Source organism: Narcine bancroftii, chromosome 6, assembly GCF_036971445.1.
Source record: "Narcine bancroftii isolate sNarBan1 chromosome 6, sNarBan1.hap1, whole genome shotgun sequence".
NCBI classification, from domain to species: Eukaryota; Metazoa; Chordata; class Chondrichthyes; order Torpediniformes; family Narcinidae; genus Narcine; species Narcine bancroftii.
Window position 1 is genome coordinate 251302975 of NC_091474.1, and position 26587 is coordinate 251329561.

General features: G+C 39.4%; 1 protein-coding gene across 4 annotated transcripts in view; it reads left to right on the forward strand.

Annotated features, from left to right (window-relative positions):
• The window catches only part of ppp2r5d (protein phosphatase 2, regulatory subunit B', delta), a 207381-nt gene that overhangs the window by 150116 nt on the left and 30678 nt on the right, over window positions 1–26587 (forward strand). For 3 of the 4 annotated variants that reach the window (XM_069887946.1, XM_069887945.1, XM_069887944.1), the window contains exons 9-14: window positions 6022–6130; window positions 8950–9003; window positions 9407–9577; window positions 11809–11936; window positions 17124–17186; window positions 17326–17427. In XM_069887946.1, the coding sequence (XP_069744047.1) occupies window positions 6022–6130; window positions 8950–9003; window positions 9407–9577; window positions 11809–11936; window positions 17124–17186; window positions 17326–17427 (627 nt within the window). The remainder of the gene's footprint in view (window positions 1–6021; window positions 6131–8949; window positions 9004–9406; window positions 9578–11808; window positions 11937–17123; window positions 17187–17325; window positions 17428–26587) is intronic. The other variant, XM_069887947.1, reaches the window with a different exon arrangement.

The window sequence follows — 26587 nt, forward strand, 5'->3', positions numbered from 1 at the left end:
AATTTTGAGATAGTCAAATGGATTGAACATTGGCTGAAAGGGAGAGGCCAGAGAGTGGTAGTGGATAATTGTCTGTCAGGTTGGAGGCCGGTGACCAGTGGTGTGCCTCAAGGATCTGTATTGGGCCCACTGTTGTTCGTTATATACATTAATGATCTAGATGATGGGGTGGTGAATTGGATTAGTAAATATGCAGACGATACTAAGATAGGTGGAATAGTGGATAATGAAGAAGGTTTTCTAGGATTGCAGAGGGATTTGGGCTGCTTAGAAAAGTGGGCTGAAAAATGGCAGATGGAATTTAATGCTGATAAGTGTGAGGTGCTTCATTTTGGTAAGAAGAATCAGAATAGGACATATGTGGTAAATGGGAGAGCATTGAGGAATACAGAAGAGCAGAAAGATTTAGGAGTGACGGTACATCGTTCCCTGAAGGTAGAAACTCACGTGAATAGGGTGGTGAAGAAGGCTTTTAGTATGCTGGCCTTTATCAATCATTGCATGGAACATAGGAGTTGGGAGGTGATGTTGAGATTGTATAAGACGTTGGTGCGGCCTAATTTGGAATTCTGTGTGCAGTTCTGGTCGCCTAATTATAGGAAGGATATAAACAGAGTGGAGAGAGTGCAGAGAAGGTTTACCAGAATGTTGCCTGGGTTTAAGCATCTGGAGTATGGGGAGAGATTGGACAGATTGGGTCTTTATTCTTTGGAGCGTAGAAGGTTGAGAGGGGATTTGATAGAAGTATTTAAGATTATGAAAGGGATAGACAGAGTGGATGTGGATAGACTATTTCCGTTAAGAGGAGGAAAGATTAAAACAAGAGGACATGAGTTAAGAATTAAGGGGCAGAGGTTTAGAGGTAACATGAGGGGGAACTTCTTTACTCAGAGAGTGGTAGCTGTGTGGAATGATCTTCCGGGAGAAATAGTGGCGGCGGAGTCAATTGTATTATTTAAGAAAAGGTTGGACAGGTATATGGATGAGAGGAAGATGGAGGGTTATGGGCATTGTGCAGGGAGGTGGGATTAGAAAGGGGTGTTTGGTTCGGTGCGGACTAGAAGGGCCTAATGGCCTGTTTCCGTGCTGTAATTGTTATTATTATTATTTTTGATGTCTTCCCTGAACTTCCCTCCCTTTACTTTGTACACATCCTCGGGTGTTTGCTATTCCTGCCCTGGGAAACAGGTGCTGGCTGTCCACCCTATGAATGCCTCTCATAATCTTCTAGACCTCTATTAAGTCTCCTCTAATCCTTCTACCCTCCAAAGGGAAAAGTCCCAGTTCTACTAACCTTGCCTCATAAGACCTATTTTCCAATCCAGGCCACATCCTGGTAAATCTCCTCTGCACTCTCTCCATAGCTTCCAGATCCCCCCTAAAACTGGTAAATCTCCTCTGCACTCTCTCCATAGCTTCCAGATCCCCCCTAAAATGAGGTGACCATAATTGAACACAATACGCAAAGTGTGGACTTAACAGAGATTTGTAAAGTTGCAACATGACCTCTCTACTCATGAATTCAATCCCTCTATTAATGAAGCCCAGCATTCCATAGGCCTTCTTAACTATCCTGTCAACATGTGCGGTGACCTTGAGTGACGTATGGATTTGGAGCTCAAGGTCCCTCTGTTCATCCACTCTCTTAAGTAACCAACCATATTAATCCTGTAATCAGCCTTCTGGTTTGTCCTTCCAAAATGCATCACCTCACACTTATCTGGATTGAACTGCATCTGCCACTTCTCTGTCCAACTCTGCATTCTGTCTATATCCTCTTGTAATTTTCAACAACTTTCAGCTCTATCCACAACTCTTCCAACCTTCATGTCATCCGCAAACTTACTGACCCATCCTTCCACCTCTTCATCCAGAAAGAGCAAGGGTCCCAGAACAGATCCCTGCAGCACTTCACTAGTCACTGACCTTCAGGCAGAATACTTCCCTTCCAATACTACTCTCTGCTTTCTACCTACAAGCCATTTTTTTTATCCACACAGCCAAATTTCCATGGATCCCATGACTCATGACTTTCTGAGCGAGCCTCTCATGAGGCACCTTGTCAAATGCCTTGCCAAAATCCATATACACCACAATCTCTGCCCTACCCTCATCAATTTCTTTTGTTACCTCCTCAAAAAACTCAATTAGGCTCATGAGGCATGTCCTTCCCTTCACAAAGCCATGCTGACTATCCTCGAGTAGCATTTGAGTAGACTCCAAATACTCATAGATCCTATCCTTAAGAATCCTCTCCACAAGACTCACCGAGTCTATAATTCCCAGGATCTCCCTATGATTTTTTTTAAACAAGGGGACTACATTTGCCATTCTCCAAACCTCTGGCACCTCCCCTGCAGCCAAAGAGACTCACACATCATAGCTACTGCCCCAGCTATTTCTTCCTTCACTTCCCACAGAAGCCTGGGATATATCGCATCCTGCCCCGGGGATTTATTGATCTTAGTTTTTAAGAGATCCAATGATTCCTCTTCCTTAATCTTCACCTCGTCCAGCACACAATCCTGTTCTATTCCATCCTCATACTGATCAAGGTCCTTTTCTCTGGCGAATACTGAAGCAAAGTATTCATTTAGGGCCTCCCCAACCCCCTCCACCTCCAGGCACATGCTGCCTCCCTTATCGTTTAACAGCCCCACCTCCACCTTCATTCTCATTATCGTTCTGTTCTTTACATTCGCATAGAACGCCTTGGGGGTTCTCCTTAATCTTATATGCCAAGGCCCCTTTGAGCTCTTCTAAGTCCTTTCTTAAGCTCCTTCCTGGCTACCATATACTTCTCTTACGCCTTTCCTGTTTTCTGCTTTCTGTATCTAAAGTTTGCTTCCTTCTTCTTGACCAGCTGCCTCACCTGTTTCGTCAAACACGGTTTCTTTTTCCTACTATTTTTTTTCCCTGTCCCAGTGGGACAAACCACTCCTGAACCCAACACAAGTGGTTCTTAAATTCCTCCACGTTACTTCTGTGCTTTTACTCTTCAACATCTGTTTCCAATTTACTCTCGCTCGTTCCTGCCTCATCCCTTCGTAATTCGCCCTTCCCCAATTAAACTCCTTCCCATTTTATCTGCTTTTATTCTTATACATAGCTGTGCAAATGCTCAGGGAGTTGTGGTCACTCTCACCCAAATCCTCCGCTACCAAGAGGTCTGCCACCAGACTAGGTTCATTACCCAGTATTAGATCCAGTGTGGCTTCTCTCGTCGGCCAGTCCACATACTGTGTCAGGGATCTTTGAACACACCTGACAAATTCAGCCCCATCTATCCCTCTTGCAGTCAGGAGGTGCCAGTCAATATTAGGGAAGTTAAAATCATCCATAACTACAACCCTGTATTTCCTGCACCATTCCAAAATCTGCCTTCTTATCTGTTCCTTGGTGTGCATGGAGCTATTTGGTGGCCTAGACTACTTGCACAATGATTACTCCCTTCTTATTTCTCTCTTCCACCCACATTGTCTGAATAGACACCTCTTCTGCAGCGTCCTTCCTTTCTATAGCAGTGATACTATCCCTGACCATTAATGCTACTTCCCCTTCACCCCCTCCTTTTATCTCCCATCCTATTTTTTTTAAACACCTAACCCCTGGTCCCTGCATCAGCCAATCTTACCCTTCCTCCAACCAAGTTTCAGTAACCCTCACAACATTGTATTTCCATGTATTGATTCATCCTCTTAGTACATCTCCTTTACTCCTAATACTCCTACCGTTAAATAGACACATTTCAACCCCTCTAACTGGCTGCATATATGCTTGTCCTTCCTCAGAACATATGGCATCATTTTTTTGACCTTCTGCTCTATTCTCTGCCCTTACATTTCTGGTTTCAATCCCCTGCCAAACTAGTTTAAGCCCTCTCAAACAGCTCTAGCAAACCTGCCTGCCAGGATATTGGTCCCCCTCCAGTTCAGATGCAGCCCATCCTTTTTATAAAGTTAGACCTTCCCGAGAAGAGATCCCAATGATCCATAAATCTGTACCCCTGCCCCTTACACCAACTCTTCAGCCACGCATTCTTCTGCCACATCTTCCTCTTCCCACCATCTCGGTCGTGTGGAATAAATAGTATAAATTAAATTACCGCAAAATGTCATGAGACAGAAAAAAGATAATAAATATAAAATGATACATGATCAGTTGCAGTTAATACAAAATAATCTATGTTTCAATGGTATCTTTTAATGGTGTCGGAGGAGTTTATAATTAAGGTAGTACAGGGATGTTCAAGAACCTGAGAGCTGTTGGATAAAAACTTCTTGAACTTAAAGTTGCTGAACTTCTATCTGAAGATAGCAGTGAGAAGAGATTGAGTCCAGGGTGTTGGGAATACTTCATGGTGTTGGCTGCCTTCTTTAGATGTCAGAGAAGGGAGGCTTTGGTGCAACATTATACATTTTTGGATCGGCCACAGATGGAGTAGTGAATGAAGTAATGGTTGTTGGCCACATAGTTGAAGGACCCACACAGGCTGTGGGCTGTTAGCAACGCGGTTGAAGGACCCATGTGGGCTGCGGGCTGATGGCAACTGGCTCATGGAAACCAGGTATCAACTGGGATTCAAGAGGGTGCTAAGGGATTTCTGATCCTATCTGAGGCTTGGATCTGGAGCTTGGTTTGCAGATGGTTTGAACTGGAGTCTGCACCTGCAGAGGTGAATCCATGGGCACTCAGTGTCTGAAGGGACTCTATTTTGCTTCTCTTTCTCACTGTTAGGGGCACTGGGCAATGCTCATGGCAATTCTTTCCCTTATTGCAGGCAAAAGTTGAAGCATATCATATATATCACATTTTTAAAGTATTATTGTGCACAAAATGAGTGTCTCAGATGGTTAGTGTGATCAGTTCCTTTGGTGGACTAGCATTCTCACTTTGGGAAGAGGCTATTTCACACAAGTGTGAGGTGTTTCACTTTGGGAGATCAAATCCAAGAGGAATGTATACAGTTCATGGAAGGACACTTAGGGCACCGATGTGCAAAGGGACCTGGGAGTCCCTTTGATTGGAGGAAGATTTATTTTCACCTGCAAGGTGGTTAGGTTAGGGTGAGAAAGTGGTGGAGGCAGATATTCTCGTTAGATTTAAGAAATATCTGGTGGCACTTGAATTGCCAAAGTATAGTCGCTTACAGTCCAAGTGCTGGTAAATAGGATCAGTATAGATAGATAATTGATGGTCTGCAGAGACATGGTGTCCTGAAGAGGCCCTTTTTTGTGCTGTATGACTGAGCACTACTGCCTGTGATATACTGTGCGGTGGAAGTTTGGTTGAAGTTGGTCTTTGAAATAATCTTGAGGTAAAAAGTGAGTTATGGAGCTGATGTGAATTTGACATTATGGCATTTGGCCAATGACCACATTTTGGATTGTCCACTTGGATGGACCTGGAAATCTATGAATCATCCACAATGGGGAAAAAGAATACAATGTCCTAGCATTGATTTGAGTGGCTTCCAGTGGTGATAAGTGTTTAGGGCACTGTGTCTTGAGCAATGGGTTAGATTTTATGCTTAAATACTTATGGAACTGGTGGACATGGTCTTTCATTGCTGTACGAGTCTGTACCAAGTCCACTTAATGAGGAATATCTGGGTTGGGTTGATGAGGTCTCTGGGGGAATTAGCTCTTTCATCCACTTGGGAAAATACAGACCCTAAACTTTATGGAGGCTCACTGTTGAACAAATGTTTAGCAGTCTGAAATTCCAAGTTTGAACCTCACTGAGCTGATAAGAGAAAAGGAAATTAACCAGGATTCATTTTTCAATGCCTCTTCATGTGCAAAAGCAAAGTGGGTCATGTTAATTATGAATGCTTGGCTGGTCACAAGGAGTTGCTATTGGACAAAGAGGCAGAAGTGATTGGCAATTAGGAACAAGAGATTAAAAGTTACCGTGTGGAACATTGATAGGCTCTTTATGAAGTCTTTAATTTATATTCTGAAGGTTTATATCTGAATTATTTAGGGTTTAATTTCTCCCTTTTCTCATTTCCTTGTCCAGTATAATCAATGGGTTTGCATTGCCTTTAAAGGAAGAGCATAAAATGTTCCTGATCAGAGTGCTGTTGCCCTTGCACAAGGTGAAGAGTCTCAGTGTGTACCACCCACAGGTAAGGCATGTTTCGCCTGCATGCTCACAGTCTCACAGGCAACCCTGCCACAAATGCTGTCATATTTTCACGGTCAGTTTGTAAATTTAGGTGGTGGAGAAGATCCTTGCCAGCAGCAAGTTTGAGATAGTGACCATTCATCAGATCTCTTAATCTAATGGCAGATCATCAAGCTGAAATGTTGCCTGACTTGCTGAGCTTGACCTTGGCTTGTGACCTCTCAAGAGATTTACCAATAGCGCTTCTGGTCTGATCTCCATACCATTACCTGTACATTTTCCAATGATCTGCTTTTCTGTTCTTTTTCTAGACCAGAGAAGAGTTCAGTACAGGAACAGGCCATTTGGCCCTTGTGTCTGTCCAAATCAAACTAAAACTGCTGTTTGCACCTGATTGCTATCAGTATAAGAAATAGGAGCAGGAGTCGGCCATCGGGCCCGTCGAACCTGCTCTGCCATTCAATGAGATCATGGCTGATCTGATCATTGACTCAACTCCACCTACCTGCCTTTTTTTCCCCATATCCCTTAATTTCTTTTTTATGTAAAAATCTAGCTAACTGAACCTTAAATATGTTTAATGAAGTCGCCTCAACTGCTTCCCTGGGCAGAGAATTCCACAGATTCATTACTGTCTGGGAAAAACTTTTTCCTCATCTCTGTCTTAAATCCACTCCCCTGAATCTTGAGCTGTGTCCCCTGTGCCCTCCATCCCCTTTACCTCCACATGTCTACCTCTGAAATGCTACCATCTTATCTCCCTCCACCTCTACTCCCAGCTGTTTGCTCCAGGCACCCACCACTATTGGTGTAAAATATTTGCCCCATACATCCCTCTTAAATTTCTCCCCCTCACCTTGAATGCATGTCCTCGAGTGTATGATGCTTTTAACCCGGGGAAAATATTCTGTCTGTCCATCCTATTATCATTTTGGAAACTTCTAACAGGTCTCCCCTCATCCTCCTCTGGTCCGGAGAAAACAGCCCAAGTTTGTCCAACCTCCCTCCATAACTCTTACCTTCCATGCCAGGAAATGCCATGGTAAACCTCTTCTGTACCCTTTCCAAAGCCTCAAAATCCTTCCTGTAATAGAGCAACCAGAATTGTACACAATATTGCAAGTGTGACCTGACTTAAATTTTATATAGGTGGGATGTGGCTTCCTCTATTTTGTGCTCAATGGCCTTGGCAATGAAGTCACACATACCATGCACATTCTTTACCACCCTATCTTCTTACTTGGCCACGTTCAATGATCTATGGACCTGAACTCCCAAGTCCCTTCCATGAACTGTACACATTCCTCTTAGATTTGACCTCCCAAAGTGAAACACCTCACACTTGTGTGAAATAGCCTCTTCCCACAGTGAGAATGCTAGTCCACCAAAGGAACTGATCACACTAACCATCTGAGACCCTCATTTTTTCAAAACTCTATTTCTTTATTTTTATGTCTATCTGAATACTAGTCTTGCATATGTATTGTCTGTCTATATGTGCGTTATGTCTGGTTATATGTCTGCGTGTTTTGCACTGAGGACTGGAGGACACTGTTTCATCTGGCTGTACTTGTGTAATCAGATGACAATAAACTTGACTTAAACATTAAACTTCATCTGCCATTTTTCTATCCATATCTATAACTGTTGTGTTCTTTGTATTCCCTCTGCACTGTCCACAACTCCACCAATCTTTGTATCATCTGCAAACGTACTCATCTACATTGTCCCTTCATTACTTCATTCACAATTAAGACAGATTCCACCTAAAACTCCAATTTAGTTCATCATCACTTGACCCCTGTGGGTTCCCCTGATGATTGCTTGACCATCACCACTGGCTCCTGCTTAAGGGCTCCTTGTCTGATGTCCAGTGTTAGATGAGGAGAGGTTTCCTCCAGCTGAATTTTGAAGAAAGATTAAGTGAATGACAGTTGGTTTCGCTTGCAGGATTGAATATACTTACTCCCAAACACCTTCATACTATAGCCCCTCGTGTGAGCCATTTCAGCTCTGGGAAAAAGCCTCTGGCCATCCACACGAGCAAGGCCTCATCATCTTCTGCCCCTCCATCAGCTCAACCTCATCCTTTGTTGCTCCAAGGAGAAAAGATCAAGATCACTGAACTTATTATCATAAGCCATTGCAACATCCTTGTAAATCTCTGCATCCGCTTGATTGCATCTACATCTTTCCTGTAGTGAGGTGACCAGAACTGAACCCAATATTCCAAGTCGGATCAAACCAAGATCTTGTATAGCTGTAACATTACCTCACGGCTCTTGAACTCCCTCCCATGGATAATGAAGGCCAACATACTATATGCCTTAACAACACTATCAACCTGTGCAGCAGCTTTGAGTGTCCTGTGGACATGGGCCCCAAGATCTCTCCATTTGTCTGCTCTGCAGCGTCTTTCCATTAATATTGTATTCTGGCTTCCAAAATGAACTACTTCACCCTTTTCTGCCATTTATCAGCCCAGCTCTGCATCCTACCAATTTCCCTTTGTAACCTCTGGCAGCCCTCCAGACTCTCCACCACGCCATTTACTTTTGTGTATCCGCCTACAACATCTTGTCTGTTAACCTGTGCTCCTCCCGTGCCCCTTCCTCCCTCCTGTCCTCCTCCCAGGTTTTTAATCAGACACTTGCCTCTTTTTGGTTTACCTGACAAAGGGCACTGGCCAGAAACTTGGTTACCCTTTACTTCTGATGGATGCTGCATAACCTGCTGAGTTTTTCCAGCATGTTTGTGTGTTGCACTGCAAACCCAGTGAATGCAGACTTTCCTCTTTAACTAAAGTTTTTGTCTCCTCAGCTGGCCTATTGTGTGGTGCAGTTCCTGGAGAAAGACAGCAGCCTTACAGAGCCAGTGAGTACAGAGCTGTCGATGCCATTTTCATGGTCTCCTGATCTGGTCGTTTTAAAATACTGTTCAGTCATTTACAATGCTGGATCTCGATCCAAAACACCACCAGAGATGCCACTTGACCTGCAGTTTGTTTATTGCTGCATATTCCTTCATCTGCATTCTGGCAGCATTGATTTTCATTCTGGTGGAGTCTGATAGTATTGTATTCATTGTGGGTAATTTGGGTACCTGCTAATGTGGTTGTGCCCAGTTGGGCCTTCATGTTGAGCTTCTAACTGTGGGGCACACATTTGAACTGGGGACAATGAGGCTGAATCACCTGTCATGAATTTTCCCAGCATGGTTTTCCAAACTGTTATCTCAAAGTTGTAAAGACGACTTGTATCTGCTGTGTTTGTCCCAGGTGATTGTAGGTTTGCTCAAGTTCTGGCCCAAAACACACAGTCCGAAGGAAGTGATGTTTCTGAATGAACTGGAAGAAATTTTAGATGTCATTGAGCCCTCTGAGTTTGTGAAAGTAATGGAGCCACTGTTTCGACAGCTCGCTAAGTGTGTTTCCAGTCCTCACTTTCAGGTAAACCCATAATCCTCTGGGCTTTCCTGCTCAAGGGTAAAGTGACCTTGTCTTGTACTCTCCTACCATGTCTGCCAGACTGAATTTCAATGGAAATGAAATCAGGAACTGGCAGCATGGTTAGTGATGCATTTAGCTGATACAGTGCTACTAATCCAGTCCAGGGTTAGAATCTCTTGCTATCTGTAAGGAGTTTGTACGCTTTCCCTGTGTCTGCATGGGTTTCCTCTGGGTGCTCCAGTTTCCTCCCACCCTTCAAAACGTACAGGGGTTGTAGATTAGTTAGTGTATTTGGGGGCATGGGTTTGTGGGCCGCAAGGTTCTGTAACCGAACTGTATGTCAAAATTTTTTTAAACTGGTTGAACTGGCAGCTGATCACAGCAAACCCCGCAGGGTTCTTTTATCGCAGGTTGTTTAATGAAGTGAAGGTGCACATGGTGGACTCCGGTCTTTCAATCCTCTCCACATGAGTGTGGGTCCAGAGGTTCGAAATGCACCATTGTTTAACAAGGGAGGGAGAAATAAAGTCAATAATTATAGACCCGTTAATATAACCTCAGCTGATGAGTAGAATTATTGACATCTATACTAAGGAAAAATACAAGCCTTCATTTAGAAAGGCCACATTATCAGGGACAATCAAACTGGGTTTGTTAATGGGAAGATCTATATAATTTATTTTTGAGAGGAAGCATGGAAGGTTAATGGGGTACTGTATATTGTCTGTTTGTACGTTGGTGACATGGTGAACAGATCCTGGTTTTTTTTTAAAAAAACGCCAAAAGCCCGAGGGATCGATGGGAGAGCCATCAATTAGACCCAAACTAGTTCAGAGGCAGGAAGAAAAGGGCTGAGTTTGAAGGGTATCTGTGACTGCCACCAGGGTGGGCGGGGTGGGGGGGGGGTTAACTACTCACACCCTGGCTTTTTGTAACATCAATCAATTATTTAGATTATAAACACGAAAGGGGTATGGTAACAATCTGCAGCTAGAAAGCAGTGTGGTTGGCAGTGAGGAGGAAGGCTTCAGACTGCAAGAGGATATTGATGGTCTGATCAGTTGGGTAGAAAAGTAACATTTTAATTGGTTAATGCATTGGGGATGGGGGTGAAATAAGGCAAAGCAATATCCAATGAATGGGAGGATATTAACTGATGGAGGAGCACAGAGTTTGTAAATCATCAGATGGCAGTGCAGGTTGATAAGGTTTTAAAAAGATATTTCAGATGATTTTCTATGTTAACCAAGACTTTCACAAGGAAGTTATCCTCAGATGATTTTCTGTATTGACCAAGACATTCTGAAGGAAGCTATCCTCAGAGATGTACATAACACTAGACCACACTGTTTACAAAATGGTAGCATAGTGTCCTACACCCCTTGGGTGCAACTTGTCCAGTCAGTGCTCTGGGCTCATCCCATTTTCCTGCATTTGGCCCACATCCTTCCAAACCTTGCCTATCCATAAATCTGCCCAAATGCCTTTTGAACATCGTAATTGTACTTGCTTCTGTAGCTTTCTCTGGCATTGTTCTTACTTGCCAGTCTTGAAATTTATAGCTATGAGAAATGATTGGCTAAGTAGGGTTGGTTTCTTTGGAACTTGGACTAAGGGGAGATGTAATTGAGGAGCTAAAAATAGGGCCCAGATATATAAAAAGAGAGGTAAACATGAAAGTCTGCAGATTCTACCATAGTAGAAGTAAAAACACAACGCTGGAGAATCTCAGCAGGTCAAACAGTGTCCTTTATGTAGCAAAGATAAAAGATGCATAAAACATGCCTGCAATGTTTTTACTTTATAGTGAAGAGTTAGGATCTGTTTCCCTTGAAGACCTCAAAAACAAGAGAGCATAGATTTAAAACGGCAAGGAGAAATAGAAGGGTGCTTTTTATCCTCCAGAGTTTAGTGCAAGTCTGGGAGTTGCAACCTGAAGTATGGTGAAGGCATCACGGAACTTGGATGTGCACGTGAAGATCACTGCAGGGCTATCAAACTATCAGCATCGACCCAATAGGTCGAGTGGGTTCTTGTAATGTAAATTTTCTGTGATTCCCTGAAGGTGTGGCTTTTGCTAAACATTTTGTGTGAGGATTCTCAGTCCAATTCATTGGCTGCCTGTTTCTCTATCCTTCCATAACCTCTGCATTGAGTGAAGCCAAGAACACAAGACTCTTAATATTTGAAGTGAGTGCTTTGTTTGTACTGAAGCTGGTTTCCTTTTTCAGGTGGCAGAGCGAGCTCTGTATTACTGGAACAATGAATACATTATGAGCTTGATTAGTGATAATGCTGTCAGAATCCTCCCTATAATGTTCCCTGCTCTCTACAAGAACTCCAAAAGTCACTGGAACAAGTAAGTCTGTCATCTTTGACTTGTTCCATATCGAGTGGGTGACATTGAACAAATTGTACTTAATTGCCTGAATATGCCTGAGATTGTCTGATCTCAGAAGCTAAGCAGGCTCAGGACTGGTCACTGCTTGGAAGGGAGACTGCCTGGAAACGCCAGGTGCTGCAGGTTTCTGTGAGGGACGCTGAACAAAGAGGTAACCCTGCGTTACGGTAGACAAAAGTTAAAGAATTTCATGTATGTTACATTCTAAATGTAGTATTACGTGAAAATAATGGAACTTTCACCTTTACTCTTATTGTTTTCAATGAACTAGATTTTCTACTGGTCTATGGTTATCCACAAGTAATGTTAATTCTGTTTCTTCCATCCTGATGTGCAGGGCACTTCCTTCTTTCAGATTCCAAGCAATGGCGATTTCTCTTCATTCCAAAGTAGTTTCTTTTTCCTTTCCTGTTCTCATTTGGTTTTCTCTTTTTACCCATCATTTTTACCACATTTCAATAGGCCTTAAGCCCAGTACAGAATACAGAGGAGATTCATCAGATTTTGCTTGTTTGGAAGACTTTCGTTCTGGGGAGAGATTGGACAAAGTTAGATTGTTTTCTCTGGGATGAAGGAGACTGAGCGGTGACCTGCAGAGGTTTTCAAAATTACAAGAGGCATACTTGGAGTAGATAGTCTGTATCATTTTACTAATGAAGAGGGGGGCATGGGTATAAGCTGTGCAGAACAAGTTTTAAAAAGGTTTTGAGGGAAAGCCTTTTTTTTTAAGTGTATTTGATAACTAACGCACTGCCATAGAACTAGAGAACACTATAGCACAGAAACCGGCCCTTTGGTGCGTCATGTCTGTGCTAAACTATTATTCTACCAAGTCCCAAAAACGTGCACCTGGACCATAGCGCCCCCCCCCCCCCCACGTACCCCTCACTGCGAGAGAAGATGATAGATTCAGATAAAATCACTAAATTCACGTGACATTTAGACAGATAAAGAGGCAAATCATAAAAGGATATAGGCCAAACTCTGGAAAATGGGATGAGTGTAGATGGGGGAAAAGGATGAGGTGGCCCAAAGACCTGTGTCGAAAACTCTTGCCTCTTTGACTCAGCAGCATTTTTTTCGTGATCCAGAGATCTGTCAGTCTTTCTGTTTTGAATGTCATCAGTAACCAAGTCTCCACAACTTTAGGACAGATTCACCAGTCTTTCAGCAGGGGAAGTTCCTTACTTCAGGCTGAAATTACCCTCTCATATTTTGGGGCAATAAACTGTAGAAGCAAAATTAAGCTGCAGAATTAAGGAACGGCACGGTTAGTGTAGTGGTTCGCTCAACACTGTTACAGCACCAGCAATCGGGACCAGGGTTCGAATCCCGCACAGTCTGTAAGGAGTTTGTACCTTCTCGGGTCTGCGTGAGTTTCCTCCGGGTGCTCCGGTTTCCTCCCACCCTTCAAAACGTCCAGGGATTGTAAGTCAATTGTGTGAAATTGCACAAAACGTTCTTGTGGTTCGAAGGACCTGTTACCATGCTTTATAGCTAAATTTAAAAGTAAAAAATTTAAGCTATTGAACCCATCCAGTCTACTCCGTTATTCAAATCATGGCAATTTTTCCTTTCAATCCCCTTCTTTTGTCTTCTTCCCATAACCTTTGACACCCATACAAATCAAGAACCCATTAACCTCCGCTTTAAATCTGCCCAATGACTTGGCCTCCGCAGACATCAGCGGCAACGAATTCTGCAGATTCACTACCCTCTGGCTGAAGAAATTTTTCCTCATCTCTGTCTAAAAACACATCCTTTTCTTCTGAAGCTGTTGCCTCAGGTCCCCACCTATACTGGAAACATCCTCTCCACATCCACTTCATCGAACCTTTTCAATATTTGGTAGGTTTCGATAAGATTTCCCCTCATCCTTCCAAACTCAAGCATACCACTTTAAGTAATCCCTATGCCATCAGTGCTTGGTGATTAGTAAGGAATTGCTTAAGGTGCTATGTGAGTGGGAAGGGAAGGTTGAGAGCCAGGAAACACTCCTCATAGGTTAATTCTCTCATCTCCAGGATCCATCTTTTAAACCTCCTCTGGATCCTCTAATGCCAGCACATCATTCCTTGGGTATGGAGCCCAAAACTGCTTGCAATACTCCAAATGTGATTTGTTAAATGCCATACAGAGCTCCACCATTACATCCTTGTTTTCATATTTTAAAGCACTCGAAATGAATGCTAAAATGGCATTTGCTTTCTTTACTTTTGACTCAACCTGCATGTTCACATTTCAGGAATCATTCACAAGAACTCTCAAGTCTCTTTGAACCTCTGCTTTCAGAATTCTCTCCCCATTTAGAAAATAGTCTGTGTCTTTATTCCTTCTACCAAAGTGCACAACCATACATTTCTGTACGCTCTATTACATCTGCCACGTCTTTCTTTTCTTTTTAAAATATTTTTATTGAATTTAACATATAAGCATACATGAAAAATTGACAATTACATTGTGGGGGGGGGGGGGTAAAACACAGGATTCTGTTGACACCGTGGTTAAGTGAAAAAACACACAAATGCTGGAGAAACTCAACAGGTCAAACAGTGCCTTGATGTCGCAATGGTAAAGATACATCATCAACATTTCAGCTGGAGCCCTTCATCAATTACATTTTGTGATTCATCTGTACACGTAAACACACAGAAAAAATAATGAAAAAATATATAAAACGACATCAATAGATACTTGTAATATCTTGAACTATTGGTAGAAATAATGTATGCAATGGTGTCAAATCCATTTATTGAAATAATTTGATAAAATAATAAAGAGAGAAAAGAAAAAAGAACCTAAAAACTACAAATTTAAGCTGAACTAATCTAATCCCTCTCTCTGATTAGTTGAGTAATAAAAAAAAATCAATAATGTGGAATCACTGGCGACCCCTGGACAACAGGCAAAGGATCACCAGAACCTACATTAATTGTTAATTCTTCCAATTATTAAAAAAAGTTCTAAGAATGGGCCCCATAATTTCATAAAATGAAACTTTCTATCTTTAATATTGTATCTGATTTTCTCTAAACTTAAATAGGACATTACATCATATAGCCACTGCATACGAGTAGGGGATGAATATCTTGTCCAGCAGCCTCGTGTGCAGTACCTTGTCAAAGGCCTTCTGAAAATGCAAGTAAACAGCATCTACTGACTCACCTTTGTTTTTCCTGCTCATAACTTCCTCAAATAACTTTATAGGTTTGGCCTGTTGAGTCTGCTTTGTCAGGCAAACCCTCCCCTGAAGGAAGCCATGCTGACTTCAGTCTATTTAATTTTGGGTTTTCAAGTACCCTGAAACCTTATCCTTAAAAATGTACTCTAGAATCTTGCCAACCACTGAAGCTCGGCCAACTGGTTTATAATTTATTGTCTTTTGCCTTCCTCGCTTCTTCAAGAGTGAAATTGCACTTTTCCTGTCCTCTGGAACCATTCCTGAATCTTGTGATTGTTAATGCATCCTCAATCTCTTCAGTGATCTTTTTCTGATCCCTTGTGTTATCCACCTTCAGGTTATCCACCTTCAAATCCTTCAGCTTCCCAAGGACCTTAGTAATTACACTCACCTCACCCTTGCAAATTCCTGGCACATTACTGGTGTTTTCCACAGTAAATACTGATTGAAAATATGTCTTTGAATTCATCCACTATTTATTTGTTCCCCAAAACCACTTATCCATCTTCATTGTCCAATGGTCTAATGCAGTGGTCCTTTTTCTTTCCACTCACATACCACTTTAAGTATTCCCTATACCATAGGTTCTCTGTGATTAGTAAGGGATTGCTTAAGGTGGGATGTGGGTGGAAAGAAAAAGGTTGAGAACCACTGTTTTAATCGTACCTCATTGACTCATTATGTGCACTGTTTCATAACTCCAAAGGAAATGGGCCAATGACAATTTTTCTCAAGCAAAATATTTCAGTAACAATTGGATCTAGAGCAGTGATTGTTAACCTTCCCTTCCCACTCACATACCACCTTAAGCAATTCCTTACTCATCACCAAGCACTGATGGCATAGGGATTACTTAAAGTGGTATGTGAGTGGAAAGAAAAAGGTTGAGGACCATTGGTCTAATGTCCACTCTTGTCTCTTGTATATAAAACATACATATAGACACACAAATTTTTTGATTTAAATTTAATTTTTTAATAAACATTTTTTTTTAAATTTAGACATGCAGCACAGTAACACAGGGAGAACGTACAAACTCCTTACAGACACAGGATTTGAACTGGTCCCGATTTCTGGCGCTGTAATGGTGTTGCGCTAACCGCTACACCAAATGTACCATCGTGTCTGTGTGTGTGTAAATATAAATATATATTTGTGTATGTATGTATATTTATTTATTTGGTGTCCTTTTTAATATTATTAGCTAGCTTGTACTTCACCTTTTCTCCCCTTAATATTTTTTAGTCATCTTCTGTTGGTCCTCTGGCTTCCAGCTAATTTTTACAATATTTCATGCCTCTCTTTTGCTTGTGCGTGGCTTTGACTTCCCTTGTCAGCAATGGTTGCTTCACCCTCCCCTTAGAATGCTGCTGCTGCTTTGGAACAAAACAATTCTGTGTCTTCTGAATTATCCCAAAAACTCCTGCCACCGCTGCTCTACCATCTTCCCTGCTAGAGATCCCTTCCAATCAACTTTGACTCGCTACCTTCACTCAACTGCAATACTGATGCATTCAATTTTGCTTGGCCCCCTCATACTGCAGGATGAATTCTGTCATGTTGCGATCACTGCCTCCTCAGGGTTCTTTAGCCTTCAGATTGCTAATCCAAATCCACCTCATTATGCAGCACCAAGATACCTCAGCCTTTAACCCTTACCAAGCTCTCCAAGATGTTTACATTTACAATGATCCTCGCTCTTCTACTCCCTATGGAATAAACCCATAACCTCAGTGTCTCCTCGTTTGACAGCCTCTCCATCTCAGGAACCATTTTGATTGACTGCCAGTAACCTGTCTGCATTACTGACTCAGCATCTTACATGCACCAGGGCCAGCTGTAAATATTTTTTTCTCATCTTGTACGCTGTGTTTTATGTACCTGGGAAGCTGCAACATAATATTTGCATTTTTTTTCTCCTTATAGTAAGTACCTTTGTTCAACATTTTCTGTTTTACTATCAGATTGATGGAATCTGAAGATTTTTACACTTTCTTCAACAAAAAGTGTAGGATTTCTACTAAAGAGTTAAGTGAATTCCCTGCCCACAGTAAATGCTATCTGTGGGTGTAATTTTGGTAAAATGTAGATGAATGTAAGAGAGAAATTAATTGTACAAGACATGCAGCAGGCTTTCCTAATGTTAAAATGTTTTCTTCCATCCAGGACAATTCACGGATTGATTTACAATGCACTGAAGCTGTTCATGGAGATGAATCAGAAGCTATTTGATGATTGCACTCAGCAGTACAAGGCAGAGAAACAAAAGTAAGAATATTTCACTAGATTTAAAGCAGCCCACTTCTCTTTAGGCCACATGGCCCTTCAAGTTTATGCCATCCTCAATATGATCATGGCTGATATTCACTGGCCTCAACTTTTCTTCTGTGCCTGTTCCACCGAGCCTCTGTTCCCTGATCTTTGAACATTTTCACCACCACCACCTCCTTACGTCCCCTCAATGATCTGTCCTCCCCAATTCTCTCAATGGAGAACACTAGAGATTCAACACAGCCTCAGTTTTAAATGACCACCCCCTTGTGTTGTAACTACATCCCCTCATTCAAAGCTCTCCCATCCATGCACCTATCTCACCGTGTTCCCTTCAGATTTTGTGTTTCTAAATTCAAAAGAATACAGGTCCACCTTCTTTAACCTGCTCATGATAGGTCAACCTTTTCATTCACCTTTGAACCATCTCCAAAGCTAGAATTTATTTTCTTAAACAAGGTGACCAAATCTGTGCACTGTAAAACATAGAACATTACAACATAGAGCCATTCAACCCTCCAATGTTGTTCTGACTGGAATAAACCTACTCAACAAATTAAACCTTCCCATGTGCCTGACTGAGAGCCTTTTAAATGTCCATATTGTACCAGCCTCCACCACCTCCCCGGCAAATCATTCCAAGAACCCACTACTCTGTGTGGAAAAACTTTCCTCCCCTCACCTTGTACAGATGTCCTCTGGTGTTTGCTATTCTTTCTTTTTAAAATAATTTATTGATTTTAATAAAGTGCTTATAATAATAAATTACAATGAGGTTATAGGAAAAGTTGCATATAATTAATAAAACAATCAGTATACCAAAGCAAATATAAATTGTAAAACATACCCATAATTCTTAGTCCAGATAGTATTTTTTAAAAGGGAATCAATAGTTTAAAAAAAAAAAGAAAAGATAGAAGATAAAGGAAAATAAAAAACAAAAAAAAAACTCAGTCCCCCATCTTAAGAACATTGCGAGATGCTACATAGGATTAGCATTGAATGAAAAATAACATGGAAAAGACACAAGTCAGACAATTTAATTATATTGAAGTTAAATTATAAAATAAGAAAGTGTGTCATAAGTGTCCCCCACAGCATCTGAAATCTCATATCTGAATTATTAACTGAATAACGAATCTTTTCCATATTCAAACAAGACGTGATGTCACGCAACCACTCATCATGAGTAGGCGAGGCATCTTCCTTCCATCAAAGTAAAATCGCATGTTTCGCCGAAAGAAATAGCACAACTCTGAATCGGAGACGAAGAAGAATCGTTCCCTCCCATTAGACTGAAGAAGGGCACCAAAGGGTTCGGTGTTAAATCTATTTTAAAAATTGTAGACAAAGTACAGAAAACTTCTCGAGTGTTTTTCAAGACCAGATTGTCCAGGACATGTGAATTTATGCTGCTTCTCTGCTCTTACACCTGTCACAACAGGGACTTGTATCAGGAGTAAAAGTGAGACAATTTAACAGGCACATAACCAAGTGCGATGGGTGGTCAGAATTATTATGGGGAAAAACACCAAACATAAGACATCGTACATTGACTGCCCAATAATAAAATCTAAAATTAGGCAGAGCCACACCATCATCTCTCTCAGATCTCTGTGGAAGAGCTTTCTTTAACTGCTTACCTTCCATTTGCAAGACGATATAGTAAGTCAAGTAAGTCAAAAGAAGATTTAGGAACAAAAATTGGAACAGATTGAAAAAGATTGATCGGGAGGAGAAATTTAATTTTGGACCATGTTTTATTAAATGGATTAAATTATTATATTTATGTCCTACTGCCTCAATTCTGATTTACAACGATCAAAGCCTTTTAATCTTCAACAGGGTGCTCGTCAAGGCTTTCCTTGAACTGGTATTAGAACCTCTAGCAATTGCTCTTCGTGAATGTAGAGATTTTATTGGGATTCATTGGAGCGACATTGAACACAACGTTTCCTTGTATGCAGATGATCTTTTACTTTTTGTAACTAATCCAGATGTCTATATACCAAGCATAATAGCTTTGCTATCTCTTATTAGTCAGTTTTCTGGGTATAAGTTGAACCTGCATAAAAGTGAACTTACCTCTAAATGGTTCTCTACCAAAATATTGGAATTTTCCTTTTAAGATTTATGAAGGATCAATTTATCTATCTTGGTATTATAATTGCTAGAATCTTTTCAAGGAAAATTTCTCAACTTTTATTTAATCAGGTTAAATTATTGTTATCGAAATGGTGACCTTTATCTATTTCCATGATTGGTTGTGTCAATTTTATTAAAATGAGCATTTTACCTAAATTTTTATACCTTTTCCAATCTATACCAATTTTCATTCCCAAATACTTTTCAACTCACTTGATTCACTTACATCTTCCTACATATGGCAAGGAAAACTCTCCCACTTAAATAAAGTTCATCCTCAAAAAGCTGAAAGGAATGGCGAGGCGGATTGGCGTTTCCGAATTTTAGATTTATTATCGGGTGGTCAATATACGTAATTTGATTCTTTTACTACATTTTTATCATCAAGTTTATTGCCCGTTATGGGTAGAAATGGAAGTGAATTTTACTAAGGATACTTCCATGTTGGCAACTCTAAGGTCCTTTTTATCCTCTTTATATAAACTTATTGATAATCCAATAATTAAACACAGTTTGAGAATATGGGCACAATTAAGAAGGATTTTTGGATTTCCGAGTTTTTCTCCTGCTAGCCCTATTATTATCCATAATCACCTCTTTCAACCTTCTTTGCAAGATACTGCCTTTTAATGACTGGTATAGATGGGTTATTAAATGTTTCAAAGACATTTTTATTCATAATAATTTTGCTTCTTTTGAACAATTGGTGGTAAAATTTAACTGACCTAATACTCATTTTTTTTTAGGTACCTACAAATTAGATACTTTGTTCAGTCTCATATCCCTGACTTTCTGGCAATCCCCAAAGCGAACATCCTTAATACACTTTTCGATTTACAACTTTCTCATAAAGGCTTATTATCTCTTACTTAAAATAATTTGCTTGATTTAAGAATAGCCTCATTAGTTAAAATCAAGAATGACTGGGAGCAGGATTTGTATCTTGGGGACTCCATTTGTAATTTGATTAATACAACTTCCCTTTGTGTACAACTTTGTTTGTTGGAATTTAAAGTGGTCCATAGAGTACACGTCTAAAGTTAAATTGTCTCATTATTATTCATCTATAAATCCTTGATGTGACAAATGTAAAATTGGTGATGCGTCTTTGGGTCACATGTTCTGGACTTGCCCAAGCTTAGAAAAGTTTTGGAAAGATTTTCTTCAAGCATTATCCGTGATTCTCGTTCAAATTGGAACCTTGCCCTTTCATTGTTCGAATAATTTCAAGATGATGATGTATTTTTGGACTCCAACTCTAAACCGTTTTTATGTTTTGCTTAATTGATAGCCAGATGTGCAATTTTGATTAAATTGGAAAGACAGAACCGCACACACGCACACTTCAGAAAAATTAGCTATGTCAAATATGCAAATATGAACTTCCAAATCACATGGGGCTGATTTTCATGACCTGAAGAATTCAGGTTGTTCTAAAATGATGAAATCTCTAGGTTGTTGTCTCTTGATTCCTACGTCAACTTTTAACCTTGCTTCGCGGTAGAGGTTTTTGTTGTTGGTTTTTTATTTTGGGGTTTTTTTTGTGTTTTTAAATTCTATTTCTTTAATATGTTTGTGCTCTGGGTTTTTTTAATCATGAGATCAGTGTTTTGTAAATTTTTTTTCTCTTGAATGTTATAGCACAATATAGAACTGTACTGTTAATGGTTTATAATGTAAACACCAAAAAAATATTTTTAAAAGAAAAGAAAAAGATATAAAAATTTAGGTAAGATATTCATTTTAATAGAATCTATATGGCCAACTAAGGTTGTAGACAAAGGTGACCATTGAGTCAAGGAATGCTTCACTTGTTTGAACGTAGCATAATAATTCTCCTTAAAAAGATGTTTTTGATTCTTTGTAATTATAATACCAAGATAGGTAAATTAATTTTTAATGATCTTAAAAGGAGAACCATCAGACATTGATGCAGGAGAATTCAACGGAATAAGTTCACTTTTTTGCAAATTTGATTTATATGCTGAAAATTGATTGAATTATGAAAGTAATGACCATCTGGGGAGGGAGGCAACTGAATCTGAAATGAAAAGTTGACCATCTGCATAAAGGGAGTCCTTGCGTTCAATCCCTTTCATCCGTATCCCCAAAATGACCTTGCACTCACAAAATGCAATTGTTAATGGTTCAATTGGCAGATCAAATAATGAAGGACTTAATGGGCATTCTTGACGAATGCCACGGTGCAGATTGAAATGCTGAGATTGTTGTAAATTAGTAAGAATTGTGGCGGATGGCTGTGAGTACGATAATTTAACCCTGTGGTTCTCAACCTTTTTCTTTTTACTCACATACCACTTTAAGTATTCCCTATGCCATAGGTGCTCTGTGATTAGTAAGGAATTGCTTAAAGTGGTATGTGGGTGGAAAGAAAAACTTTGAAAACCACTCTTTTAATCCTATCTATTTGACTCGTTATGTGCACAATTTCATAACTCCAAAGGAAATGGGCCAATGGCAATTTTTCTCAAGCAAAATATTTCAGTAACAATTGGGTATAGAGCAGTGACTCTCCACCTTAAGCAATCCCGTACTAATCACAGAGCCATGATGGCATAGGGATTATTTAAAGTGGTATAGGAGTGGGAAGAAAAAGGTTGAGAACCACTGATTTAACCCATATAATAAATTCAGAACCAAAATTAAATTTTTCAAGAGTTGTGAGCAGGTATGCCCATTCTATTCAATCAAAAGCTTTCTCTGCATCCAATGAAAGAATATACTCAGAAGTTTTCCCAGAGGGCAAATGCATAATATTCATTAAGTGACATATTAAAGTAGGAATATCAGTTTTTAATAAACCACATCTGATCTTCAGAAATAACTGATGGTAGAATGTTTTCCATCCTATTGGTCATGAGCATTCAGTAAAGAAATTGGTCTATAGGAGGAGCATTCGGTTGTGTTTTTACCTTTCTTCGCAATTAAAGATGTGCAACCCTCACTAAATTAATCTGGGAGTTCACCCTGTTTAAATTAATTGACAAACACCACACTCAAGTAAGGTGTGAGCAAATGAGAAAATAATTTGAAAAATTCCACAGTAAACCCATTGGGTCCTGGAGCCTTTCCAGATTGTAATGAAGAAATAGCAACCATTATTTCCTCTTGTGAGATAGATTCATCCAGTCTAATTTGACATCTGAAGAAATCTTGGGAATATTCAATTGGTTTAGAAAATTATTCATCAAATTACTTTCATTTGTACATTCAGAAAAGTATAGTTTGGAATAGAATATTTTAAATGTATTGTTTATCTCCGAATGATCTGAAGTCATAAGACCATTAACTTTATGAACCTTTGTCATATGACGCTTCGCACCAAATCTTCTCAATTGGATAGTCAAAAACTTATCAGATTTATCACCATGAATGTAAAATTGACTTTTAGACTTCAAATGTTGGCAATCGACTGGATATGTTGAGAGAAGATTAAATTTAGTTTTAAGTTCAATCTGTTTTTTGTGTACATCTGAGATTTTAGTTGGAGCGTATTGTTGATCTAACTGTTTAATTTGTTTAATTTACAGATCTTTATTAGTCTTTTTTTTAATTAACAATGTACAAATGATTTGCCCCTAAGAAAGGCCTTCAAAGTATCCCATATAACTAAGGTAGAAATCTCCAAAGAGACATTAGTTTCAAAAATAAAATTATCTGTTTTTCCATAATTTTAACGTCATGATCTGATAATAATACTGAATTAAAGCACCAGGGTCTTTTAACTTTAGAAAAATTAGAAAGAGTCAATGATAATGTAGCTGGGGCATGTTCAGATATTATAGTTCTGTCAATTACAATGAGTGAATGCAAATCATTGATTATCAGTAAGACAAAAGTTATCAATATGTGTAAATGTGATGAACATGAGAAAAGAAAGAATACTTTCTAATTTTAGGATTTTTTTTTAAATGGCAGACATCTGAAATAACATAATCTGGTAGAAAACAATGTGTTAATAAGACAGATTTGTTAAATTTGGCAGGGTTAAAAGATGAATGATCTCAGACAGGGTCCAACCAGCAGTTGAAATGCTTGCCTTGAATGAGAAAATATAAACTTAAATCTGTTTGGTGGATGGACTACAATTAACCAATTTTTTTTTTAAATGATTGGCTGCCCAATTAAAATTTATAGCATTTTTTTTTTTGAAGGGCTCAAATTGGTCTATACATGGTGGGTGAGAAGGTAGCAGAAGATTTCATTTACAAATGGAATGTTAAATTATTATCTGAAAAGACAGATAACCCTATTCTAAAACATATAATTTGGATATAGCAACAAATTAATAAATGTATAGACCTAAAAATGGGGTCATCTTTAAAAAAAAATCCTTATATCAAAATTAATCCTGGACACTTGCCACCATAAAGGGATGAAGTGTATTGAAGATTGTTAGGAATAAGGACAATTTACAACATAGGACCAGCCATGACCCTGCCCATGTATAGAGACATGGAGGCTGTTCTTCGAAAGGGGATCCAAGATGTATTCCCTATTGCAGAGCCATAGCTTGAAACCGGGCCTGCACAGATCGAGTGAAAGGTGGAGAAAAGGTTTCAAGAACAATATTGGTCAAAATTGTGCTCTGATATTATGATGTCATTTATTAATGTCAAATATAGATTGGTACAATATGATTTTATTCACCAATTATACCTTACACCACAAAAATTACATGGTTTAAAATCTGAAATTTCGGACTCGTGTTTTAGGTGTGGTATAGAGGTTGGAACATTATACATTCAACTTGGCTATGCATGAAAGTAAGATCTTTTTGGCATGAATTAACAGAAATTTTGACAAAAATTATAGAAGTGGATTTTCCTTTGGAACCAGAACTGTATTTATTGAACAATCTTGTGGTTATTGGCACAAAACTATCAAAATTTCAAATACAGTTCGTGAGGATTGCACTAGCGGTAGCCAGGAAGTGTACAGCTGTTACATGGAAGTCTGACTTCCCTCGACTTACTACTCTCTGGAATATGAAAATGCAAAGTTGTGACCCCCTGGAAAAGATAACATAAACTTAGAAAGAAATATGATGTGTTTGTTAAAATATGGCAACCTTATTTGAATCATACTGACTTAAGGATATAATTAACTTCCCAGGAAAGGTTTAAATAATATAGTTAGGTGAATAGCATTGATTTCCTGAAGATCAAGACATGGACTAATTAGTGAAGACAGCTCAAATACCTCATCTTTTTTGGACAATTTTTTTTTATATTAGCAGTTGGGAGGGGGTGAGATTTGGGCAATCATATGAGACTCTGTAATTCTAAAATATTATTTATATGATGTATGTGTCTTGGAAAAATTAAAATAAATTATTTTTTTAAAAACTTAAATCTATCAAAGAAGTAAAAAATAAATTTTTTTAAAAATCCTGGATTGTCAACATTAGGAGCATAAACATTTGTGAAAACCACAGTTTTATCATGTAATTTCCCTGAAACAATAACCATTAGAATCCAAAATAACATTATGCATAATAAAAGGAATATATTGATTAATAAGGATCTATAACCCTCTAGATTTAGCTTGAAAGGTAGAATAGTATTGCTACCCCTTCCACAATAACATCAGGCACGAAACATCACTGCTACGAATATGTCTCCTGTAAAAATATAATTACAGTTTTAAGTTGTTTTAAATGTGAATCCAATTCACTTCATTTTACTGGATGATTCAGTCCTTTTGCATTCCAACTAAGGAAATAAATAGAATTAGCCATGATCACTCAGTTATATTAAAAAAGAAATACTAACAATAATAATAATTTCAGAAATTCCAGTGCGTGCAGGTTCAGAGCCAAGTTCATGCAACATACACAACAACCTCTGCCTCGCAGATGGCCCTGTTAGACCAGAAAGTAGAACTCCAAAAGCTGGAACCAAAAAAACCATAACAATGAAGCATCATGGCAACACAAAACAGAAACACCCATGAACCCTCGTTTTTCACAGCCCCCTCCCCCCACTGTTCCCTCCAGTTCTACTCCCCTTAGGCTGCCAGATAGACCAATGGTGCGCTAAATAATAAATATAAAAACCCACGGTCTTCCAGTGGAGATTAGATGTTCCCACTCAAAGGCAAAATAATAAACATTACCCCTGCAGCTGTTCATACCAGACATCTGTCTGAAGAAGTCATGTTAAAGCTAAATCACAATAAACATCAACAAAAGTTTGAAGACTTCTCATAAAGTTTTAAAAAGTCTATTACAGAATTATCCTGTTTTGATAGAAAAGTCTTAACTGTAAATACAATCAAAATATGTCATTTCTTGCCGTTCAACCACTCCAAATTAAATCTACTTGCAATAACTTCCTGTGGAAGTCTTAAAAACAAATGAATGAACCTCTAACATATTAAAATTCAATCATTGGTGCAAAACAACCATTCAACAGAAAAAAAGAAGAGAAAATGTCATTCAAGACTTGGAGTGGGAAGTTTGTGAATGTACTCCCAAGACTCGTCCACTGTACAAAACCATTTCTTGTTCCCATTAGGAAGAGAAATGCGAAGATGTGCTGGGTACAGCAATGGAGGCTTACACCCACGCTTGAATAGCTCCAACATAACTTCCCTGTAAATAGCTCGCTGCTTCATAACTTCAGGGCAGTAATCTTTCATGATTCTAAATTGTTTGCTATGATATTACAGTGTACATTTACAACGGGCTTCACAGATCAGCAATACCTTCATTTGATAGCGGTGTAGGCATATAATCACCGAATGTGGTTCCCCCCTCACCCCCGCCCCCGATTTAGCTCAGACAATAGAGAATATGTGCTCTGTCAAGCTCCAGTGGTGTCAGAAACATCTCTATTCCAAACACCGTTAGCAGAAGGTCAGGAAAAAATTTAGTAAGCTAGCTAGCTTCAGTATCTCCAGCTAAGCTCATGATACGCAGGTTCTACCCTCTACTTCCAACTGTCCAAATCGACAATTCTCGCCGTTAACCTCGTTATTATCTTCCAGG